General features: G+C 32.7%; 1 protein-coding gene across 5 annotated transcripts in view; it reads left to right on the top strand.

Annotated features, from left to right (window-relative positions):
* Window positions 1–24682, top strand: part of LOC140441031 (sterol O-acyltransferase 1-like) — a 67617-nt gene that overhangs the window by 5342 nt on the left and 37593 nt on the right. For 2 of the 5 annotated variants that reach the window (XM_072531426.1, XM_072531428.1), the window contains exon 2: window positions 22784–22918. In XM_072531426.1, coding sequence (XP_072387527.1) covers window positions 22851–22918 — 68 coding nt within the window. In that variant the 5' untranslated portion in view covers window positions 22784–22850. Of the gene's footprint in view, window positions 1–13418; window positions 13534–13694; window positions 13816–22783; window positions 22919–24682 lie in introns of those variants that run through there. The other 3 variants (XM_072531425.1, XM_072531427.1, XM_072531429.1) reach the window with 3 other exon arrangements.

The following is a 24682-nucleotide window of genomic DNA, read 5'->3' as shown; positions in this document are numbered from 1 at the left end:
TAAAAATTCTGTGTATCATTTGGGAAGACCAAATTACTGTTTCAGAGAAAGAATAAATAAAAATTGATTTTTCTATCCTCAGTCTGTTAATACACAATCTATATCTGTTTCCAAAGATTAGAATATGGTCATTTAATACACAAACAATGACAAGATTAACTTACAGGTAAAATGTCTTCTAATTCTACACAGAGGGGTTTTTTGATAATTTTGTTGGAAACGGAAAAGGTCGTTTTCTCAAAAAACAAATTTCTATTCTTATCTACACTAAATCGTATCTTAAATTACTATATACAATTTGTTTATAATGATATCTTAAAATTTTATTCCGATGGAACTTTTTATTTATTTTTCTTTGGCTGGGAAAGAAGAAGTATGACAATATATATATATATATATATATATATATATATATATATATATATATATATATATATATGTCAAAGCATATATCATCATCATTCTCAGCATATTCTACGGATTATGGTGTAGCCTCCCTTACATATTCATTCTTCATATCTGCCCACGACTGTCTAAAATTCGCTTTTCTGTGCCATGTTGTACCGGCTTGTTTCCTTATGTCATAGTCCCTTCTTAAATTTGGACGTCTTCTTGGTCTGTTGACGCCTCTTGGATACCACAGTGCAATTCTAGTGGACCACCTATTGTCAGTTCTTCTCGCTAAATGTCCCGCCCACTGCCCTTTTAAAGATTAATTCTATGGATTATTATTAGCATGCATCGCTCCATTGACCTTTGAGTGACTTTGAGTTTTGATATGATCTTTTTCTTTAGTGTCGAAGTTTCGCAGCCGTATGTCATGATTGGTAGTATACACTGATCAAATGCTGTTTTCTTCAAGTGGATTGGCATCTTCCATTTGAATATAAGTATTAAAAGATGTCCAAGCTAGTTTCATTCTTCTGTTAATTTCTGGAAGTAAGGAGCCAGATTTATGTATTAATTGTCCCAGGTATACATACTCGTCTACTGTCTGAAGTGCAGTGTTGTTTATTATTATATCTTGGACATCCATTAGCTCGTTGCACATGGTTTTTGTTTTTGTCAATTTCATTTTTAGGTCAACTTCATTGCTAGCTGCATTTAGGTCGCTTATAAGTTATTCTCCAAATATTAGATGGTTAAGGTATTCTCCATCAATGGATATTCCTTTGTTCTGTCAGTTTATTGTCTGTATATATTTGCTAAAGTTTCTATGTACGGTTTGTCAATGCCTTGTTTGGTCAAAGCTTCTATTACTGCCTTGGGATATATAGCATCGGAAGCCTTCTCGAAATCTGTGAAGGTTAATGCTAGAGGTATTTCATATTCTTTAGCTCTACTCATTAGTTCTCAAAGTGTATAAATATGATCTATGGTACTGAATTCACTTCTGAAGCAAGCTTGTTCCCTCGGCTGTGCAGCATCTAATGCGTTTGTTAATCTCTTGTTGATGATCTTTGTGAATATCTTGTATACGATTGGTAGTAGACTTATAGGTCTGTAGTTTTTGATATCTTCTTTGCTAGCTTTCTTATGAATGAGAATTATGTTTGCTGTATTCCAGTGGTCTGGTATGCATATCGATCTTAGGCAATTCGTAAATATGCCTGCTAAGATTTTCCAGATTGTATCGCTAGCGTATTTAAGCAGTTTCACTGTTATACCATCTATTCCAGCTGCTTTACTGCTTTTCATTTTTGCAAAATTTTATGCTTTCTAGTTTCAGATCCAGAACAATTTTTGATCTATTTAGTCTGACATCTTTTATTGTAGCAATTATATATATATATATATATATATATATATATATATATATATATATATATATATATATTGGTTTATAGAAGCGGATAGGGGCTATGGTTCTGGAGTTTACAAAATCAATTTTGTTGATGACGGTGGTCAACACCATCTTCTGTATGAAGATGGTGTTAACCTAGAGATGAAATTGAATCGGAATTGCGAACAGAAATGGAATATTCACAAATCGGGGGCAGTCCGCACACAAGGAATTTCGAGTTGTTCATTTGGAATATTGTCTTTGATTAATCGGACAAGAGATGGAAATTTTTTTCGGATGGTAAATATTGTCTTTATTCCTCTTGATTTAAGAATTTTCTCTATTTTGTCTGTGATATCCTTGATGTAAGGAAAAAAAGCTTAAGAATCTGAGTGTTTGGGTTGAGATTGAGTAAGAGATTGATGTCTGTGGATGCTCCTGTTAATGTGATTTCGTGGTGACCGTTTTGGATAATACTTTATTGCTTCTTCCAACTCTTCCATGGTGATTGGCTCGGATACTTCTTTGTCGTTATTCACATCTTGCCTATTTTTTTCGTCAAATTCCTCATTTAGTTCAAATTTTTGTGGGCGTATGTCAAATTTTTGTGTGCTTATGTCAAATTTTCAATATATCGTCTGTTTTTGTTTGAAGGTTATTAGAGTCATCATTTAGCGCTCGAACTTGTTTTCCTTTCTTACCTCTTAGTACTTTGATTTTGATCAGTGGCGGATCTAGACATTTGCCTTAATGAACTTGTTCTAATTTTGGACCTTTTTGGGGGAGTGCAATTTCCCTTTTTTCAAGACCCTTGAATACGCCCCCGATTTTAATCCAGAATAATCTATTATTTTCACTATAACTCGAGATTAATTCTTTTCCGAATTGTCTTTAATTTTCATTTTTGGCCTTCCTTATCAATTCTTTATATTTGTCTGTGAGTTCGTGGTATTTTCTTTTGTCCCTCACAAACCAAAATTTTAAACTTTTAAAATTTTGGTTTGGGAGGGTTTGTTTAAAATTTTAAATCGTACAAGTTGTTTCCAATATACTTGAGTGGTTCCGTACTCAAAACTCACACTATATATTAAACCTATGCCGCACTTTCGTCGCGTTGTCTAAACTGTTTTGTAGTAATCATTCAATTAATTATCTTTATTTGTCCATCTTAGGTGTACTTATTTTAAGTGTTAATGTACTCACAATGTACTCAGTATACTTTATCATGGGTACTCTGATTATTAATACTAGTTTGAGATATTTGCCGTTCAATACACATTTTTGTAAATATCATGAATTTAAGTGTCTATGCTATTAGTTCCTTTACTGCTTTTTATACTTACAACAAATTTCCCATATAATAGAAATTAAAAGTTCTAGATGACGAGATTTTCGATAGTATTTGCGTAACGAGAATTTGTACATTATTTCATTGCATTTCTCCACTTTTTGTTTACTGGAATTAATCGATTTGTGCGGTGAATGTCTCGTATAGCAGTATTAGTTTAGAACTGTGAAATCTAAAATTTTACGTTAGATGTTTCAATGGGTATGTACTTAAGCGTAGTGAACATTTATATATGAAAATTTTTGACGTGAATTTTTAAAAAAGTCATTGTATTTTTTTGTGATTTTTATACTAAATCGTAGTCCTCATTCAGTCCAGGATGATCCGACTTAAGATACGTGCTTCTTTTCGTGCGTTTGCAACATTGCATGGACGAAGAAGGTATTAAAAAAAAATACGTTCTTTTAACTTCGCCTCTTTTTATTTACATCAGAATCCGTAAGCATGTTTCATTTGATATGTCATCTTTAGCTACAGCTTTTCTATTTCTCAGCTTTACAAATACTTTTTTTGAACTTCCTGTTTATATTAACTTCTTCGTCTGCAGTTTCTTCTTGTATTTCTTATTCTAACGTCATTTGTTTTTCCTCTGTATATAGGCATAGCTTGTTTAGATCATAAATTCGTATATCCTGTTCTACTCCAGCAAAGAAATGAGTCATACGCGTGATATCCTATAATTTAGCTGTCCTTATGAGTTTTACCAAGAAGCGTATCAGTAGCGGAAAATTTATTTTTTATTTACCGTATGGCATATTAAGAACACATAATTAAAAGCAATATTTCTATAAAAAACGTTAAATGTAGTATTACAAACGAACATCTAATATATCAATATAATCTAAAACATTTTCAGTCCCATTCAGGAATTCCATCTTCTTAGTTTTTCTTGTTGTTCTGTCGATATATTACCCTCCTTATCTCTTCACTTCTTTTGTTTGAATTCTTTTTGCTTTTGTTCAGTTTCTGGTAAAATTTTCTCGTCTGTATTGGCTTACTCAGATCTTGTAGTTTTTGAAGTTCTTTTTTCATAGTTTCTTTCTTCTTTCTGCGGTGGATTTTTTTTCTTCCTTGAGTCTTCTTCTTCTCCTTCTTGATGTGCCTATCCGTTACGAATGTTGGCGATCATATTGGCAATCTTTATCTTATATGCAGCAGCGCGGAAAAGTTGCACAGATGTTGTATTGAACCAGATTCTGAGGTTCTTTAACCAAGATGTTCTTCTTCTTCCTGACCTCGTTTTCCAAATATTTTTGCTTGCAGGATGGCTTGAAGATGAGCATATCTGGATTCATTTGGCATAATATGTCCGAAGAATTGTAACGTTCGAGATTTGATGGTGGTCAGTACCTCTCGGTTCTTATTCATTCTTCTGAGGACCTGCTCAGTTGTGACTTGGTCAGTCCACGAGATCTTAAGCATTCTCCGATATAGCCACATATCAAATGCTTCCAGTTTTCTGCACGTACAAAAAGGACAGAGAAGACGTAGCATCGCAGCATTCTTACTTTTATACCAAGGTTTATACCTTTTATACCTTTCGACAGGGGATTGGTTGATATAGAGTCGACCTTCTGTTATCCTTTTCTTGCTAATTATCATAAGCTTTGTCTTCTTAACGTTTATATTGAGTTAATATTGTTGACTGTAATACGTGATTTTGTTCAAAAGAACTTGTAGGTCTTCTAAGTTGTCCGCAAATACTATGGTGTCATCTGCATATCTGATGTTGTTTAGCCAATAACCATTTAGTAGAATACCTTTTTCAGTTTCGTGCAAAGCTTCGATAAATATTTTTTCAGAGTACAGATTGAAGATTAGAGAAGATAAAATACAGCCTTGCCTCACTCCACGCATGATTTTCACATAGTCAGTGTGTTCACCTTCAACTCTGAGATTTGCTGTCTGATTCCAGTAAAGATTTTTAATTAATTTCAGATCTTGGTTGTTAATTTCTGCTTCTTTTAGTATTTGCATCATCTTGGCGTACTGTACTCGATCGAACGCTTTCTCGTAATCAACCAGACATGCTTATACGTCGCAGTTGACGTCTCTGCATCTCTGGAATAAGACTTGTACTGAGAACAAAGCCTCTCTTGTACCAACAGCATTTGTGAACCCGAACTAGTTGGGGGAAATTTGACTTTAACACAACTTGCGTAGTTATTTATATTCCTTCTCTGTTTGTCGGGTTTGTACCCCTGTTGCATCATTAAATATGCTGTATTTTGTCTCTCTGTTATAGTCTGATATTCTTCGTCAAAACAGTCATTACTTCTTGTTCTTTTTTGTTTATCTTTCATACCTAGTAATTCTTCAGTTGCTTCTTTCATGATACTTCTGCACCCTTCCCACTCTTGATTTATGTTTTCATGTTTTCAAGGAAACTATTTCCTTTTTTCAACGTTCAAAATTCTGGCACTTACCATACTTTCGATCCTGTAGTGATCATAATCCGCATTTACTCCTCTTCTGGTGCGAACATTTATTATATTGGATTGCTGTCTTTGAGTTTACAATAGAATAATCTATGATATTTACTGTAAGTCGGTCTGGTGATTTCCATGTGACTTTGTGTACCTATATCTTTTCGAGCGAAGTTAAAATTATAATATCGATTTCAAAAACACTACTATGAAAAAGTCACTTTTGAAATCAGAGCATCAAAAATATTTGAATCGCTGAGTGGAAAAACGATATAACTCCAAAATCATGCATTTGAGATAACCTGAAAAAACTGTTTATTTTAAAAAGTATACATTACACAAGAAATATGTACATTGCAAGTTTGAAGACAATCAAATTCTTTAAACGAATGTAAAGAAAAAAATTATTTTTGTTTTTTAATAAACGATATGCGCGCCCAAACTTCACTTGGAGTTATACCGTTTTTCCACTCAACATTAAAAATGCGTTGAAAGATTTACGTTATTAATAAAATAAAACAACAAATTTGAATAACGTGTATTATTTGTAAGATATTTGGCCATATAAGTTTTTAGAACGTAAAAGCATTATCATTTTTGAAAGGACCTAAAGGAAATGGTACTTATTGGTCTTCCTGAGTCGCCTCAGCGTCAACATTGGTGCTTTCCCATGACGTAACGTGATAATAAAATTCCAAAACTTCTCCTGTAATGTATCGCATTACATTTTTAAGATTATCAATTTCTTTTATATTGATTGGTAATGTTTTAGTGTATGCAGGATTGGTTGGTAAAATTTGAGTTGCTTTAGGTTTGACTAACTTGAAACTGCTTGTGATGAATCCGCCAACATAATTGCTAGTTGTGACGTACCCTGGTGTAGAACTATCATAAGTAAATTGCCTATAATGTGATATTGTAAATTTATCTTTTGTTCCATCGCAAGACTGGGTGATTTTTTTGTAGTGGTTCGGCCACCAATTTTTGTAGTCAATTATGTCTTTATGCCATATTGTTGAAATCGTAAACGGCTTTAATTTGGGACAAGACAGCATCATCTTTTCGTAATCTTCTGGAAGATATATTCTATCGTATTTTCTTACCACTCTCTTCAAAGTTCCAACGTCCCTATCACAAGGCAAAAAAGAGTGACCACGCAATGGAAAGTAGTGAAAAATTTTACGAAACCGCTTTGAAGCTGCAAGGGCTAATAAATATCTGACTACAGTGTTGTTCCGGTTTTGGTCCGGACAACTATCAGAAAATATGTGGAGCTCTTGAATCTCTGCTGGCATTTTCTGTACATAATCATTAACAAACGTACATACCTCATTGGGGCCTTTCGCTGCTTGTACTTCATGGTATGTATAAAAATGTCCAGTATCGTTTTTTAAATCGTGTATTTCAAACTCATATAACCAAACTGTCTGTAATAAAACATTTCTTGAACAGGTATAACAGGCAAGGGTATATTTTGAATATAGTCAAAAACTATTCCGCCAACATCTTCTCTTTCATGGCACAAGGTAGAGATTTTATTAAGTTTTGACTAAAATTTGTTAGCTCTTCGTTTATGGACTACTAATTCGGCAGCGGCAACTCTCTTTGCGTTTTCGTTTAAATTCACATCTTTAAGTTTTGTGCCCAACTCTTCGCATTGTCCGCAAATATCAACTTGAGGCTGCCCAATAAACAGGCTGTCTAATAAACAGCGTGTTGAGTGTGTGCAGAATAACTAAAATAAACATATTATTTTTTATGACAAAGGACTTGTTTAAAACTATTCCTGTTTCCGCTACAAGGAAAACGCGTGCATTTTTTACAGCAAAACCATAAATTGTTTTTCGCTGGAAAGGGCTAGGCTAATGGTTTCTGTAGCTTAGTCTAAGATCTTCTAAGACCTCTAGTGTTATCATTTTTTGGAGTAGGTGCCTTGTTGAGTCATCCTGCAGGTTTTCAAGTTTCATCTTTCTGATTTATTCGATTTCTCAACCTTATATGTGTGTTTTAATTCGGATTTTGCACGGTACTTTATTATAATTGCTTCCTGTTCTCTGCTGATATCAGTTCTCTTACACTCAAGACTTAAGAACAATTCTCTCAGTTCGACAAAATCTAGTCTACCCTAGACTTATTTCGTCTGTAGTGAAAAAAGTGGTTTTAAAGTAGGTTCATCTACTTATAAAAGGGTACCTTTAATAATATATTTTTTTAATAAAGGTCACAAAGGTTTTTTTTTAAATAAGGTGATTTTAAAAGACATTGAATTAATTTTCTGTGATAAATATTTTTTATATTTTCCGCATTGTCAAAATATAAGTGGCAATTTTTACCATTTTTAACTCTCCAAATCTATCTATCAGACAACTTCTGATAAGTACGAAAGTTATTGATATTCATTACAATACCTACTTGAAATTATTAATAGCGTCATTTGATTTATCTATTTGTTAGGTACCCATTTTAAATATAATTTTTGGGACTTTAATCTTGTGATACACTTTAACCTGAAAAAGTACATAAATTTTGAAAATATTACTGTATACAATATAAATTGTTTTCTTCCAAAGACATCATAGTAAATGGTGCATTTCTAAGGTGCCAATCAGAGCTGAAAGTATTTTTAGTAAAAAGATAAAAAAAGTATCTAAGATACTAAAAGTATGTTAGATACTTTTATTTAAGATACTTTTTGGTTCATTTAAAAGTTACTTTTACTTTAGATACTTCTTAAAAGTATCTAGTATCTTTTATCTTTAAAAGTATCTTTAGATACTAAAAGTATCTTAGATACAAAAAAGTATCTTAGATACTTACTCAGGACCTGAGAAATAGATACTTTTCATGATCCGACAAGCTTCGACCTGTCGCCCCGGTTGTAGCGGGAGAGACGATGTGTATTGTTCTTTGCATCCCGCCCGCCGGCCCGCAACATTATCCGTTTATCTCGTTGGGTGTGACTCGTTGGAATTCCATGTTCGATGCTCTGAACCAGATTCTTAAGTCTAAAGAAAAACTGGAATCTCTATACGAAAAATTAAATTTTGGAAAACAAGATCGGCTCAGAGATACTGACCTAAATTATTTAGCAGAATTATGCCAAATACTAAAACCGTTTGCTTTGGCAGTTGACATTCTTTAAGGCGAACAAAATATGTACTACGGTTTCCTTCTACCATCAATCGTAAGCTTGTTTGTTAAAATTGAAAAGCTTAAAACCAATAAGTTTAAATATGTGGAACCTATTTTGAACGCTCTGACAGTATCTTTAAACTCCAGATTTGAAAAACTTCTTAAGTTGACTAACCAATCTGCAATAATTGCTGCAGTTACTAATCCTTTATTTAAAACACGTTGGCTTACTGCATTTCGAGGAATCAGGAATATCGAAAATGACCTTAGTGAAATTAAGGATTTGGTAATTACAGAAGCTATAAAAATTATGAAGGAAAATGAGGAACAATTAAAACAATTTGATGTAAGTACAAATAACATTACTACTGTAATGAAAAGTAACAAAATGCAAAACGACTTCTTTGAATTTGATATTAACTCCGAATACTCCGATCTTCAAACGCAAAACGAAAACACTGGCTATACTGATTTAGATTATAAACGACAAGCTGAGCTGCAACTATTACAATATTTGGCCGATTCTGAAACCAACATACAAATGTTAAAAAAATATAATATTATACCTAGAACAATTATTTAAAAAGTTCAATACGCCATTACCTTCTTCTGGAGCTGTTGAAAGAATGTTTTCTTTTGCAACTTTTATTAATTCACCCCGACGTCATGCCTTGTCTGATCATACTTTTGAAAATTTAGTTTTACTAAAAGCTAGTGGTTATACTAACTAGTTATTAGCTACCAAAATGTTACTATTTTTTTATATCCTATCCTATTGTGTTTAAAAATTTAATTATGTTGAATGTTCTGTTTTTAATGCACAATGCATCTTATGCTGTTTTTAACACGAATTTATGTTTATTTTATATTGTTTTGAAAATTTAATGTTGGATTTTTGTTTTCAATACATAGTTATTAATAGTTTGTAATAACTTAACGTCTTTTATTTCTTATCTACCCCAAAGCCCAAAGTATACCATTTCAAAGTACCTGCTGGCTTAAACTAAAATTGTATGATAATTTAAAGGGTTAAAATGATGATTTTAAAATAAAAGTATCGACAATCTACTGTAGAGTAGTAGAGTACCGAGTACCTTTATATTATATCCTAAAAGTATCTTAGTTACTACAAAAGCATCTAAGTATCTTAGATACATAAAAGTATCTTACATACTTAAAAGTATCTTAGATACTTAAAAGTATCTTAGATACTCAAAAGTATCTTAGATACTTGAAAGTATCTAGGATATTTTTACTCTAAATACTTTTCCGGTATTTTGTATCTTTAGATACTTTCACAAAAAAGTATCTTAGATACTTAGTATCTTAAGATACTTTTTGCCTCAATTATCTTAAAAGTATTTAGATACTTTTAAAAAGTATCTTTTACAGCTCTGGTGCCAATACGGTGGGAAAATGGATATAAATAAGTTTAAATTTGTAGATACCAGATCATGACTGATGATTATGTCTATACTCCTGTCGTCACAGACGAAAATGCCACTGAACTACTAAAAATTATACGAACAAGCTGAATTTTGACGGGAATATTAATTTTGGGATCTCAAAAAGATGCAAAAAAGTTTACCACTTTTACACGCTGGCTTCCTCCTAAAACCCCCTCATAGGTTCAAAAACGCAAAAAATTCGATTTACCAAGAATGTGTACACCGCAGAAAAAAATGTTTCAAATAAAAAATGTCCTAAAACCGTGCTTCCCTCTAAAACCCCCCTACTGGGGAGTTTTAGGGGGAAGCACGGAGGTAAAAGTGCTTGTTTGTATGATTTTTAGGGGACAACTCTCTGACGACTGGATTACTAATGAAATTGGGATTTTTACGAATTACAAATACAGCCTACAGAGAAATATAAGGTATCCTTAATTTGTTAGCTAATAAGTCAATCAGGTTACATCAATCACTACCACTCGGCTATAGATATTATTAAATTACAATAACAATTCTCCGGAATATAAACACAATCGTATTCTGAACTCCATCAAATTTATATATGCAAACGATTAGAAACTTTCAGCAAAAGCTGGTTATTGCTCTGATGAAATAAAAGGCAAATATTATGGCGTTGGAGCACAAATTTAGTCAAAACTTTTCTTGTTTGAATCGGTATCAATAGAACGATATAAATGTTTTTTTTGGTGTCCCCACCTCGTCAGTCGCTCGAGTAGATAAAAATTCAAGCTAGAAAGATCCAGAACAAAATTGACCCAGTGTCAATAATCTTGTAGTTGAGACACAATAAACTGAATAAAAAAAAATAGGTCTATACTCGTAATCATTTTTTTGTTATTATCATCATTATCATTTTGGCTTTACAACCCTGTGTGGGTCCTAGCCTCCCCAAGAATTTTTCTCCAGTCGTCCCTATCCATCGCCTTCCTCCGCCAAGCACGTATTTCCATATTTCTCATGTCTTCATCGATGTTATCTAGGAATCTTGTTCTGGGTCTTCCTCTTCTTCTTTGACCAATAGGTCTATCAAGGAGCGTTTTTCTAGCTGGGTCGGTTTGCTCCATCCGCATAACATGGCCTACCCACCTCAGACGTCCTATCTTTATGTGTTTTACGATATCTGGTTCCTGGTATATCCTATAGAGTTCGAAGTTGTATCGTCTTCTCCAGACACCATTTTCATTTACCGCTCCATAGATGCGCCTTAGTATTTTTCTTTCGAAACATCCTAACATGTTTTCATTGCTTTTTGTTAAAGTCCAGGTTTCTGAACCATATGTTAGGACTGGGCGTATTATTGTTTTGTAGAGTTTTACTTTTGTATTTCTTGATATAACTGTAGATTTAAAAAGGAGATTAAGCCCAAAATAGCATCTATTAGCCGTGCAAATTCTGCGGTTTATCTCTGCGGTAGTGTCATTTTCAGTATTGACGAGCGTTCCCAGGTATACAAATTCGTTAACTGCTTCGATGACGTCATTTTCTATAACAAGTGGCCGTAGTGTTTGTGGTTGCGTACCTATTTTCATGTATTTTGTTTTGTTAATGTTTATTATTAAACCCATTTTTGTAGCCGCTTCCTTTAATGCTACGTACGCCTCTCGTGCTGCGTTTTCCGTTCTCCCAACAATATTGATATCATCAGCATATGCTAAGATTTGCACAGATTTGTTATATATTGAACCGGTAGTTGTGATTTGTGACGTACGTATTACTTTTTCCAGAGCTAGATTGAATAGTATACAGGAGAGTGGGTCTCCCTGACGTAGCCCGTTATTTGTTTTAAAAGGTTCAGAGAGTTCCCCCTGGATTCGTACTTTGCATTCAACTTTTTCAAGGGTTAGTTTGGTTAAACTTACCAACTGATTTGGTACTCCTAGGTCTATCATTGCTCTAAACAATTCTCTTCTATTTACAGAGTCGTAGGCTGCCTTGTAGTCTATAAATATGTGGTGCGTGTCTACACCGTATTCCAGTGTTTTCTCTAGAATTTGTCTTAGGGTTGAAATCTGATGAATTGTTGATTTACCACCTCTGAAACCAGCCTGGTATTGTCCTATTATTCGCTCTGCATATGGTGCCATACGATGGCATAGTATATTGGAGAATATTTTATACGCTGCATTTAGGAGCGTAATTCCTCGATAGTTAGAGCATTCAAAGATATCACCCTTTTTGTGTATGGTGCAAAGTATTTCAATATTCCAATCATTGGGAAGGGACTTCTGTATCCATATTTCTTTTATAAGCTGCTGTAGGGCTATTATGATATCGTGGCCACCTTCTTTATATAATTCCGCTGGGAGATTATCTATTCCGGGTGATTTGTTTCTGGCTAGTTTGTTTACAGCGTCTTTAACTTCCAGGATCGTTGGTGGATCCTCCTCCCTCTCGTCTGCTCCGCTTACCTCGCAGCTTTCGTCTTCCGGGTTTTCTTCTTCCTCTATATTAAGTATCTGGTTAAAATATTCCGTCCATCGGTTTAGTACGTCTGTTCTTGTTGTTAAGAGATCGCCATTTAAACTTCTACATTGATTTGTGTTTGCCTTAAATTCTTTTCTGTTGATGTTAACTTTCTTATAGAATGTTCTGAATTCTTTCTCTCTGTTGAGGTTTTCTATATATTGAAGTTCCTTTTTTAAGTGGTTTCGTTTCTTCATTCTGTGTATTTTCTTTTCTTCTCTTCTCTTTGTCTGGTAATTCTCTATACTTGTTCTAGTTCGGCGGGTAAGCATTTTTGCATAGGCTTCATTTTTTTCTGTGTTGCGTCTTTGCATTCATCGTCAAACCAGTGATTTTTTCGGGTACAAGTTTCTGTTCCTATTTCATCTTGTGCTGCTGACTCAATATCTTCCCTTATCCTGTTCCAGAATGAGTCTGTATCTCTCTGGTCTTCTTCGCCTAGACTTTGATTCCTTAACCTATTGGTAACATTTTCCCAGTACTGTTTTGCAACAGTTGCATCTCTCAGCTTCTGTACTGTGTTTTTGTCTGTGTTTTTGTTATTATTTTCCACAATATTTTGGAAAAATGAATTAAGTTTTCATATATTAAAATATCCCATGTCTAATGTCTACAATTTGAAGGTATGAAAATGTAAAAAATGTTCGAACACTGTGTACATATTCTCAAATTTTTGTGGAATATTTTAAAATCATTAGTTACCGATATCTATTAAGTTGTAATATAAACCTTTCAGTTCTTGGAAATTTTGTAATTGCGTTGACACCAAAATTTTCTACTGAGACAGGTAATATTATTAGATCATTATACAACCATTATCTTTCTGTATTTATTGTGAAGTAATACAGTATTAGATATATATTAGTGTCGATTGGGGAGAAGTTGATGGTCTATTAGAAACTTCGTTTTAAGGTAAGATATTATTTGTAGACAAAGTATACTCAAGATACTGCAAAAATTGTTTTGTAAAAATTATGTCTTATCTTTTTATTTATTTTGCTAGAGTTTTTTTCGGTTTTATCACAGTGATAACTTTATTATTTTAGATAACAATGTCTTAAAATTGCTAATAAATCTTGACAATAGATTCCCTTATCAATTTTTTCTTCAACTAATATAACAACAAAAGTTTTTTGCGACAGATACCAGAACAGATTTACACAGATTTTACACTAAACACTAGAATTTTGGTAGGTAGGTATCTTTACTTAAAATAATTATATATCGTACTCATTTTTTTTGTATTTACTGTAAGACTCCATTTGTATTCCTCGTGTAATTTTCTAAACATATAACTGCTGCCGTTTCTATCCCGCTGTTAGGACCTGATCATCTGCAAAGGGTTTCATCTTCTACGGAAATTCCAATTTCACGGCATTTCTTTTTTCAATTTTTCAACACCTATTCTAAATATATTTTAAATAATCGGTACTAATGAGCACCCCTGTCTTAAGCCTTTATTTATATAGACTTCCTAAAAAATAATGTTTCTGATTTTGTTCCTTAGCTTTATTTTATACTCAATATCAATATTGTACATTTCTACCATTTTTCGGCACAATAATCTATACTATATATTACATACTATACATCTTAACTTTTATTTCTAATCATCTGTCATTCTGATTCAGTCAATGACACATAACATCACAAAAAGGATTAAAGGAAGTTTTACACTTTACACCCTCTCTTAATATTTTCCTATATTCTCCTATAGTCAAAAGAAAATCTTATTATTCATTTATAAGTGAACAAGCAAATAAATCTATCTATCTATCTATCTATACAGCCCTTGTTGTCCAATTTTGGACATAGGCCTGCTCTTCCTTCTTCCATGCCTCTCTATTGTAGGCAGTTTGTATCAACTTCAGGCCTGCGTGTTTCTTCAAGTCATCATCTGACCATCTCATTTGTGGCCTTCCTCTTTTTCGTTTGTAACTATATGGTCTCCAGTGTATAATCATCTTATTCCATCTGTCGTCTTTCTGTCTTGTGGTAAGTATAGCGAACTTCCACTTAAGTTTTGCTGTCTGCGTTAATACACTTTTGTTTTGTTGCGGATCCAAGTATTTCTTTTCTTGTCTGATAGCCTGATGTTCAGCATTTGCCTTTCCATGGCTCTTTGGGTCTTGGCTATTTTTTCTATGTTTTCCTTTGTAAACGTCCAAGTTTGAGAACCGTATGTGAGAACAGGAAGTATACATTGGTTGAAGACTCTTGTTTTAAATATGGGACTATTTTCTATTTTTTAGTATATAGGAAAGTTTTCCGAATGATACCCAAGCCAACCGTATCCTTCTCTTTACTTCTCCGGTCTGATTTTCTTTATTTAATTTAACTAGTTGTCCCAAATATACATATTCTTTTACTTGTTCTATAGTTGTTTGTGCAATTGTAATTAATAATTCTTCTGGTTGGTTGGTCATAATTTTCGTTTTATTATAATTCATTTGTAAACCTATTTTTGTTGATTCGCTATTTAATTCATCCATCATATTTTGTAATTCTTCCCTTTTATCTTTTAATAATACAATGTCATCTGCATATCTCAAGTGATTCAAGTATTGGCCATTTATGTTAATACCCCGTTTTTCCGATTGTAATTTCCGCATAACATCTTCCAAAGCTTGATTGAATAGTTTGGGTGATATAGTGTCACCCTGTCTGACTCCTCGCCGTATCTTAATGGGCTCCGTTTGTTCAACTATTTTGATGGATGTTGTTGCTTGATCATATATATTGGAAATTAAGTCCGTATATCTCTAGTCTATTCTCCCATTTTGTAAAGACTTCTTTACTGCCCAATGTTCCACCTTATCGAATGCTTTTTCAAAGTCTACAAATGCCATATACATTGGGATTTGATATTCGTTGGCCTTTTCAATTAAAATTTTTATCGTAAGCAGATGGTCGCTTGTACTGAAGCGTTTTCTAAAACCGGCTTGCTCTTTTGACTGGTAATTATCTAACTTATTTGTTAATCTGTTTGTTAGTAGTTTAGTTAACAGTTTGTACATTACATTCAGTAGCGTTATGGGCCTATAGTTTTTCAGATCTTTTCTATCGCCTTTCTTAAATAGTAATAGTGTTATTGCCTCATTCCATGTGGTGGGTATTTGTTTTGTGTTCAATATTTTATTCATTAGTACATAAAGAACTTCCACTGTAGTTTTTCCCCCATTTTTTAGCATTTCCACAGTTATTCCATCTTTCCCAGAAGGTTTGTTATTCTTCATTTCTTTGAGTGCCTTTTTTATTTCATTTTTACTGATTTCTGGTTGTAGGTCAGAGTTAACGTTCTTTATTTTCATCAGTTGAAATCTGCTGATCCGTAATCAGTTGTAACTGATTACGGATTTCTTGGATTGGTTTTTGTTCTGTTTTATAGAGATTTGTATAATATTCGTGCGTTATCTGTAACATTTCTTTTATATTGTTGGTCTCCACTCCTTCTTTGTTCTTTATGCTATTAATTTGTATGTTTCCCAGGTTCTGCTTTAAGCACTTCATGTTTCTATTTTTTTCAATTGTTTTCTCTATCTTTTCTTCCTGTACTCTCCGTTCACACTCCTTGATATTTTTTCTAATAGTTTTGTTTATTTCTTTGTATTCCATTTTATTTCTGTCCTCTTGTTCTAGTAATGTTTTTCTTGTGTTCACAAGAATCTTTGTTTCCTGGGATATGAAACTTTCTTTTTTTGTTGTTGTCTGTGCTATTTCTTTACCCACTTTCATTAGAGTTTCAGTAAATATCATGTTTATTTCAATGATATGTTTGTGTTCTATATCTTCCTTGGTCGGCAATAGTTATTATAAGCAAATAAGTATTCAGTACAAAATAAGTCGCAAACTATTTAACAATAAAACAAACTTAAAATTATTTCAATCTAAATCACTACTTATATTTAATTCTTTTGTTATTTTGTGGGTTCTTAATAAGAGATATACACCCTTGATTCTCTTCATACACAGTAATATTTTTAACTTTTATCTTCATATCAATAAGCAATTTTATTAATCCATAAACACTCTTGCACTGCTGCACATAAAGCTACTAATTCTGCTTCTGAACTTGAAAGATTGACACAATTTGGTTTTCGGGTGACTTGTGCAATCGTATTTCCAAAAATTTTAATTAAGTACAATGTAGTAACCTGTAACCGATTTTCTATCTGTTACATATACAGCCCAATCAGAATCTACATAACAAACAAAAAGTTTTTCTTGTATATTTCTTTTAAAAATCAAATTTACATTTCTAGTCCCCTTTAAATATCTTAGAATTATTTTAAAACTTATCCATACCTCACTTCTGCTTTTATCATGAAATATGCTTAAATAAATTATTGCATAGCTCTAATATCAGGTCTAGATCCTAACATCAGATACATTAAGCAGCGTATGAGCTGTCGTACTGGATAATTATTACTATTATTGCCTTGATTTGTTAAAATCTTTAATTAACATTTCCTTGTCTACCTCAATTCTGTTCAAATCTGGTCCTGTTATTACAATATCATCTGTCTACGTCTATTAACAAATACATAATATGCCAATCTTTAAAAACTTTTGTGTACAAACAGTAACCAGCCTTTGATCTCTTGTAACCCATTTTAAGTAAATATTCATTTAGTCTAATATTCCAACACTTTGATGCTTGCTTCAGTCCATAAAGTGATTTATTTAATTTCAAAACTTTATTTGGTTTACAATTTGTTGTATTTGGTGGGTAAATACATACATTTTCTTTTAGATCTCCATTAAGGAACGCCGTTTTTACATCTAACTATTTAAAGTAGTATTTATATTGATTTCTAACTGTCAGAAGTATTCTAATTGTAATTATTTTTGCCACTGGTGAGTAAAAATCTTCATAATCAAAACTCTCTCTTTGTGCATAACCTCTGATAACTAGTATTGCCTTATACCTATCTTTTTCCTTGTTTTCCAATGGTTTACTTGCAAATACCCACTTTATTTTCAAAATCTCTATCTTTTCTCGTATTTTCATCACTTCCGTCCATGTATTATTTTTCTCCATTGATTCTATTTTCCTCTCCATTGCTTTTATCCATAAATTCCATAAATTCTTATCTTCTCTAACTTCTAACTCTTCTACTGTCTCTGGAAGCCCTTTCTATAAAAGACATGGCATCAAAAGCCATATATAACTCATAGTCACTGTAGTTCTCTGGTATTTTTACCATTCTTTTGTGCCCTTTAGTTAAAATTACATTTTCTGTTTTGTTTACTTGAACTCTCATATTCTTCTATTTCATCATCACTATAATCTTCTTTTATACTTCTTCAAATTCATCATTTTGCTCTTCATTAATTTGTATCTGTGCCTAGTTTTTCTTATGACAAAAATCGTTTTCATTAAAAAGTACATCTCTAGCAGTTACTACTTTTTGTTCATTTACATTCCACAATCTGTACCCTGTATTTGTGTATCCTATCATAATCATTTTTTCTGATTTATCATCAAACTTTTCTCTGAATTGTTTAGTTACATGTACATATGCAGTACATCCAAATATTTTTATATTTTTAATATCAGGTTTCCTATCATTCCATACATCAGCAGGTTCACATTATTTAAATGATTGTTCGGAGTTCGGTTTAAAATATATGCTGCAACCCTGCTTCATTCCAGAATGTTTTTGACATTTTTGCTTCTTCTATCATTACTCTTGCTTTGTCAATTAAACTCCTATTGAATCGTCCTGCGTTTCCATTATATTCTGGAGTATATGGTGTGGTATAATCTATATATATATATATATATATATATATATATATATATATATATATATATATATATATATATATATATATATATAAGCGGGGATCCTACAGCTTCTGCCGCTTCCCGCATTTCGATCGCCATCTTTTTCTATCTCTCCAGGTGTCTTCATCAATGGCTCTGTCTTTCATGGTTTCCATAACACCTTGTATCCAAGACTTGGCTGGTCTTCCTCGTTTCCTTCTATTACTTGGATTGTATTCCATAGCTCTTTTTGGCCATCTGTTGTCGTCCATCCTCTGTACGTGTCCATACCATATTAACTGTCTAGTTTCTATTCTTTCAGAAGTTGTATGTACTCTATCTGTTTTTCTTCTAATTTCAGAATTAGGTATACGTTCTACTCTTGATATACGGTAAGCTCTTCTTAGGTAGTCCATTTCAACCGTGTCAACTTTTTTCTTTCCTTTTATTGTCATTTGCCAACATTCTGCTCCATATGTAAGAATGGGCTCTACCATTACTTTGTAGATAGTCATTTTAGTTCTAATAGTAGCTTTGTTGGACCAAAGTATCGAATTCAGAATTTGAACACTCTTCCTACCTTGTTGCACTCTATAGTCTATATCTCGTTCCGTTGTTCCTTTACTGCAGATAATACTTCCCAAATATTTGTATTCGTAGCACCTTTTCATTTGTCTAATTTCCAAATCCGGGTCTTCGTCTTCACTGCCTATTCGCATATATTCTGTTTTAGACATATTCATACTCATCCCCCATTTTTCGTATTCATCTTTGAGCTTTCTAAGCATATAATCTGCATCTTCTTCACAGCTTGCAATTAGTACTTGATCATCTGCAAAGAACAGCGTTGTCAGATAATGGTTGTTAAGCTTCAACCCCAATCCCGCACATTTTTGTCTCCACTGGTGCAGTGCTTCTTGGATATATATTTTGAATAGGGTGGGGGAAAGACAACATCCTTGTCTCAAGCCTTTCGTTACTGTAAATATCCTTGAGAAAGTATTTCCTGTTTTTACAGTGCTTTGAGGACATTTATAGATGTTCAGTATTGCTTTTAGATATGTTTTACTAAGGTCCGTTTTCGTCAAGACACTAAATAAGAGTTTTAAAGGAACTGTATCATAAGCCTTCTCCAGATCTATAAATACCAGATGCGTAGGGAGGTTTCGAGCTGTTCGTTTTTCAATTACTTGTTGAAGGGTAAATGTGTTGTCCACGCACGATCTTCCTGCTCTGAAGCCGCTTTGTTCTTCAATTTCTTTATACTCCTCTTCTATTCTTCTTTTCAATATATGACCATATAACCTTCCCAGCGAGCTAGTTACGCTAATGCCTCTATAATTTCCGCATTCTTTTCTGTCTCCCTTTTTATAAATGGGGCTAATGTGGGCCAAATGTGGTATAATCTATCCATGTTCCATTCTCTTTGCATAACTGTCTAATTTCATTTGAAATATATTCTCCCCCGTTATCACATCTTAAAGTCACAATCCTTTTATTGAATTTTGATTGTACTATATTCATCTATTCTCTTAAATATTTAACAACCTCATTTTTACCTTTAATAATATAAACAACACAAAAACTTGAAAAACCATCAATAAAAGTTACAAAATATTTTCCTACATCATGACTTAGTGGAGTAATTCCTCCTACCACATCTGTGTGAAATATTTCTAATAATCTTTTAACATCAGATGCTGTATTAAATTTTAATCTTGTTATTTTACCCCTAACACACGCTTCACAAAATTCAACTTTGCTTAATTTAACTATCTAAAGGCACTGAACCATTTTTGTTTACAAGTTTTCTTAGTTTTTCGTGAAAAATGTGGCCTAATCTTTTATGGCATAAATTGTGTATCATTATAGAAAGTTTCAACATTAAAACATTCAACCTATTTCTATGACCCAAGCCTACTAAATTATTTGCATTATACAAAGATACTTGTCTCTGATAAAAAATTACTGTAATATTTGATATTCCTAGTTATCTAACTGATAATAGGTGACGTCTTAATTTTGGCACAAAAAAGACATTTTTAATGGTACATTCTACCTCATTATTTATTACTTGACTTAAAACTTTAATGTTCCTTACACCTATTGCCTGCATATAATCGTTATTTTCAGCTACTGCTATATCAATATTGGATTATCAAGTTGTACATAATCTTGAAAATCGCATTTATTGTTTACTAAGTGATCTGAGCATCCTGAATCTATATAAAACGATAATTCATCTTTATTTTTACATACCTCAGAATCTAATTTAACATAATCGGTCAAAAAACATTATTTTCCTGATTGTAACTGTTGTCTCCCATATCTATGTGTAATTTCCTTGGTTTGAAAATCTGTCTTAATTGATGACCACTACCTCCTCTCTGGCCTCTAAAACTCCTACCTCTGAAACTTCCTCTCATTTGACCATTTCCTCTGTAACATTTATTAAATCCTCTCATAGGTGCTTTAGTATATGTCTCTGCATTTACTCTACAATCCTTTTGCATATGCCCTGACTTATGACATTTGTAACAAACTAAGGTTTCCATTAAGAAAACTGCTGGTTTTTCATATTTTGTAGTACTGGACAAAGATGCCTTCTTTCTTTCCACTTCTGTTCGAAGGTTTTTCTTTACCAATTCAAGTGTTATCTCTTTTGGACTTAAAATTTTCTAGAATTGCAATAACTGTTTCAAAGGATGGCAGCATAGAGAGTAGTAGGTTACGTAATAAATTTTCGTTCATGATTTTCACTTCTGTTGCTTTCAATTGTCTTGTTACATCGTGGAATTCACTAAAAAACTGCTCCAGATCATTGACCTCTTTTAATTTCATAGATAATAATTTCTTTCTCAAAATCATTTGTTCAGGTAGTCCTCTTTTTCATATCGTTCTTATAGAGCATGCCACATATTATAAGTTGTTGGTTTATCTCGAATAACCTCTAATTGATTGTCATCTATACATTGTACAATATTATTGACCTACAATCTCTACCTTTCTGTTTCGCTTCTAACTTTTGTGACTCTTTTGTATAATTATTCTCATTGAACTCCGTAGTAATCCATTGTTCGACTCATTTTTTTTTGCGGAATAATTGGCCCCATTCAAAAGTTCAATATTAAATGTATTCTTTACTATACTTGCCATATTTTATTTCTATAGAGTTTTCTGGGCCCATAACCTGTTGGATTGTAGATTAAAACTCTCACACTTTGTTCCTTAGCTTTATTTTATACTTAATATCAACACATAATACTTAGACATTACTTATTTACTTACAAACTTAGACAAGTTTACCACTCTTATCCCCGGGTTTCTCCCTAAAATCCCCCTCTTAGACTGTAAAAACGTTAGCATTTTTTGTGTAGAACGAACCGTTCTCTCGGAAACATTTGAAGCGACCGTGGATTTCAAATGTCAGTGACGCGAGCGAAATAATTTTTTTAAGTAAAATTTGTATTAACTAGACGGTAAAAATTCGCGTAACTGACATTTAAAATCGCCGGTCGCTTTAAGAGTTGGTTCTGAGAGATTTCTACACTTCGTGTTTAATTTCTACATTTTTTTTTCATGACGTACAGATTCTTGGTAAATCGATGTTTCCAGTTTTTCCCGTCTACGAGGGGGGATTTTAGGGGGAAGCCCAAGATTAGGAGTAACAAATTTTTTGCATATTTTCTAGGGTCCCAAAATTGACATTCTCAGCAAAATTCAGCTTATTCGTATGCTTGTCAAAGGTTTTTAACATAATATTTATCAAACTTACAGCGTAAGCGCGTGAATGGAAATTACAAAAAAAGCACCAAAGCGATGGAAATCAAACGTCTTATAATTATTTTTTAGATAGATATATAAATAAAGAAATTAGATCAAATTAATCAAGAATATCTACTAGAAAAAATTGAGAGCAAACATTTGGGCCGATATTGACGTCAAAGGTTGAAAAACCAAAACAATTTAAATAAGAAAATAATAAAAGCAAAAATAATAAAGCATAGAAATAAACCTTAAACGAAAATATTAAAAGAAATGAATCGTTGACAGTTATTTGTTTGTATTAACTTTCTTTAAATATATTTTGTCCTTCATTTTGCCAAATTTTTTGCACTTCAAGCCACTATATATTTTTATATGAAGTTCAAAGTCCACGTTGTTCTTATCGTTCGTTTAAAAAATGCGGAAAAATGATTTGAAGATGGGGTTATCAAATTAATTTCAAATTTTATTATGATAGATATAATATATCGTATTCCGATAAAATATATAAACGATGAAGTCTATTATTTACAGATAATTCGCCATTAGATACGACAGTATAAGTGTCGTATGTACTTGGAAAGTACGCGTACAGCACTAACGCTTTTATTGTTTTTTTGTTTCCAGGAGCATCACTGGTTTAGTGGAGTTGGTTTACAGTTAGATATTAGTCGGAAAACAAGCATTAGCAAAAATGAGTCCCAATTCGAAGAATTCTATTACGCAGAATGGTCATTACAATAAACAAATGAATGGAAATGTGTAAGTACAAATATTGTTTTCCAATCTTTTTTAAACATTGCGCAACAATTGCGCATTATACATATAATTTAATATAATTTAAGATGTTTACTTTATGATTTTAATAATTTTCATTTTTTTTTCATATTTTTTTTAGTTTCGTTTTCTTTTGTTCTTAGCCCTATGGCTCTTATTACATTTTATATACTCGTATATTTAATCATTTCCTACCAGTATGCTCCTTATATATAGTTCCTTTGTTATTGCTTGATTTTTGTGGTTTCGAGCTTCTCATATACTTTATCCATCAACTTTTACGGCACCTTCCTCTGGTCTTGTTCCTTAAGTCTTCTTTCTTTTAATTACGCCATCTTTGAATTGTGGCGTCTTCCTGTTGACTTTTATTTTATCCTCTATTTTAGCTTCGATTATGAGTAGAAGTTTCTCGTATCTTTTTTTTTTTGATAACGCTCGATCTAATAATTCTTTTTGTTTACTCGTGGGTTGGAGAACTTTGTTTTTCATTGTCCAACTTTTACATACGTGGAGAAAAACTGAGAAAACTTGGGATATGATCATCTGAATTCTGGTCTAATCTTGTAAAAAATATCTTCGTGCTCATAACCTTTTTCCTCTTAGTTCAATTCTTTTTTGGGTTGAAATTAGCTGCCAGATTTTTATTGAGGTTTCATATTTTTAATGTGTTTACGGAATCAGTCTAACGGTATTTTATCCAAATTTTCGCAATTAATTTAAGTATTTTGAGGATGATTTTGTCGAGATTGGTAATTTTTCATAATTATGTCAGGGTATTTTTTATTTATTTGTCTATGGATAGTGAGACACATAGTCTATAACCGTCTAAAAGTTTTACGATGTATTCTTTATAACTGTTAAGTTTTCCTCTATCCCTATAATTATGTTTTTATTACCAATATTTAGGACTGTTTCTTTCTTTTTCTTTATCTTCTTCTTAGAGCACCATTAACGTGAACTATTGCACTTTGGTTCCGATATAATGTTGGGATTATCTTCATCATTTTACTGTCAATAGGCTTATTAATAAGTATTGCTATTAGTTTTTCATGTCTTCTTCTTCTTTGTCAACCATTTTCCATCCACTCCTGAATGTAGGTCTCTCCCAATTGCTTCCATCTTTCTCTATCTTGCGTCAGCTAATCCACTGTTTGCCTGCTCCTATGTCATCTACCCATCTTTTTTGAGGTCTTCCCATGCTCCTTGTTGTCGTCCTTGGTCTCCATTCTAGAATTCTTCGTGTCCACCTGTTGTCATTATATCGGGCTACGTGATCTGCCCGGCGCCATTTCATTTTTACAATTTCTTCCACAATATCCCTAATCTTCGTTCTACGTCTTATCTCGGTGTTTCTAATCATGTCTCTTAGTGATATTCCAAGCATGATTCGTTCCATTGTTCTTTGCGTTGTTTCTAATTTTTTAGCAGATTTTTTGGTAAGGGCTACTGTCTCCAAGCCGTAAGTACAAACTGGTAGTATGCATGTGTTATACACCTTTTTCTTTAAGTTTACAGGAATGGAGGTGTTTTTCAAGATATATGCTAATTTGCCGAAAGCGCCCCATGCCAGTTGTGTTCTTCTTTTAATCTCAGCATCTTGATTTGGTTTTCCTAGTTTGATAACATGACCTAGATATACATAATGTTCAACATTTTCTATGGTATGATATTGTATTGTTATATTTGTCTGGTCTCGACTCAGTATTTTTGTTTTGCTGTAGTTCATTTTTAAGACTACCGCTCCTGAAA

The sequence above is a fragment of the Diabrotica undecimpunctata genome, chromosome 5 (assembly GCF_040954645.1).
Source record: "Diabrotica undecimpunctata isolate CICGRU chromosome 5, icDiaUnde3, whole genome shotgun sequence".
Classification (NCBI taxonomy): domain Eukaryota; kingdom Metazoa; phylum Arthropoda; class Insecta; order Coleoptera; family Chrysomelidae; genus Diabrotica; species Diabrotica undecimpunctata.
Note: the sequence above shows the minus strand (reverse complement) of the source record. Positions and strands in the feature narration are given on the sequence as shown.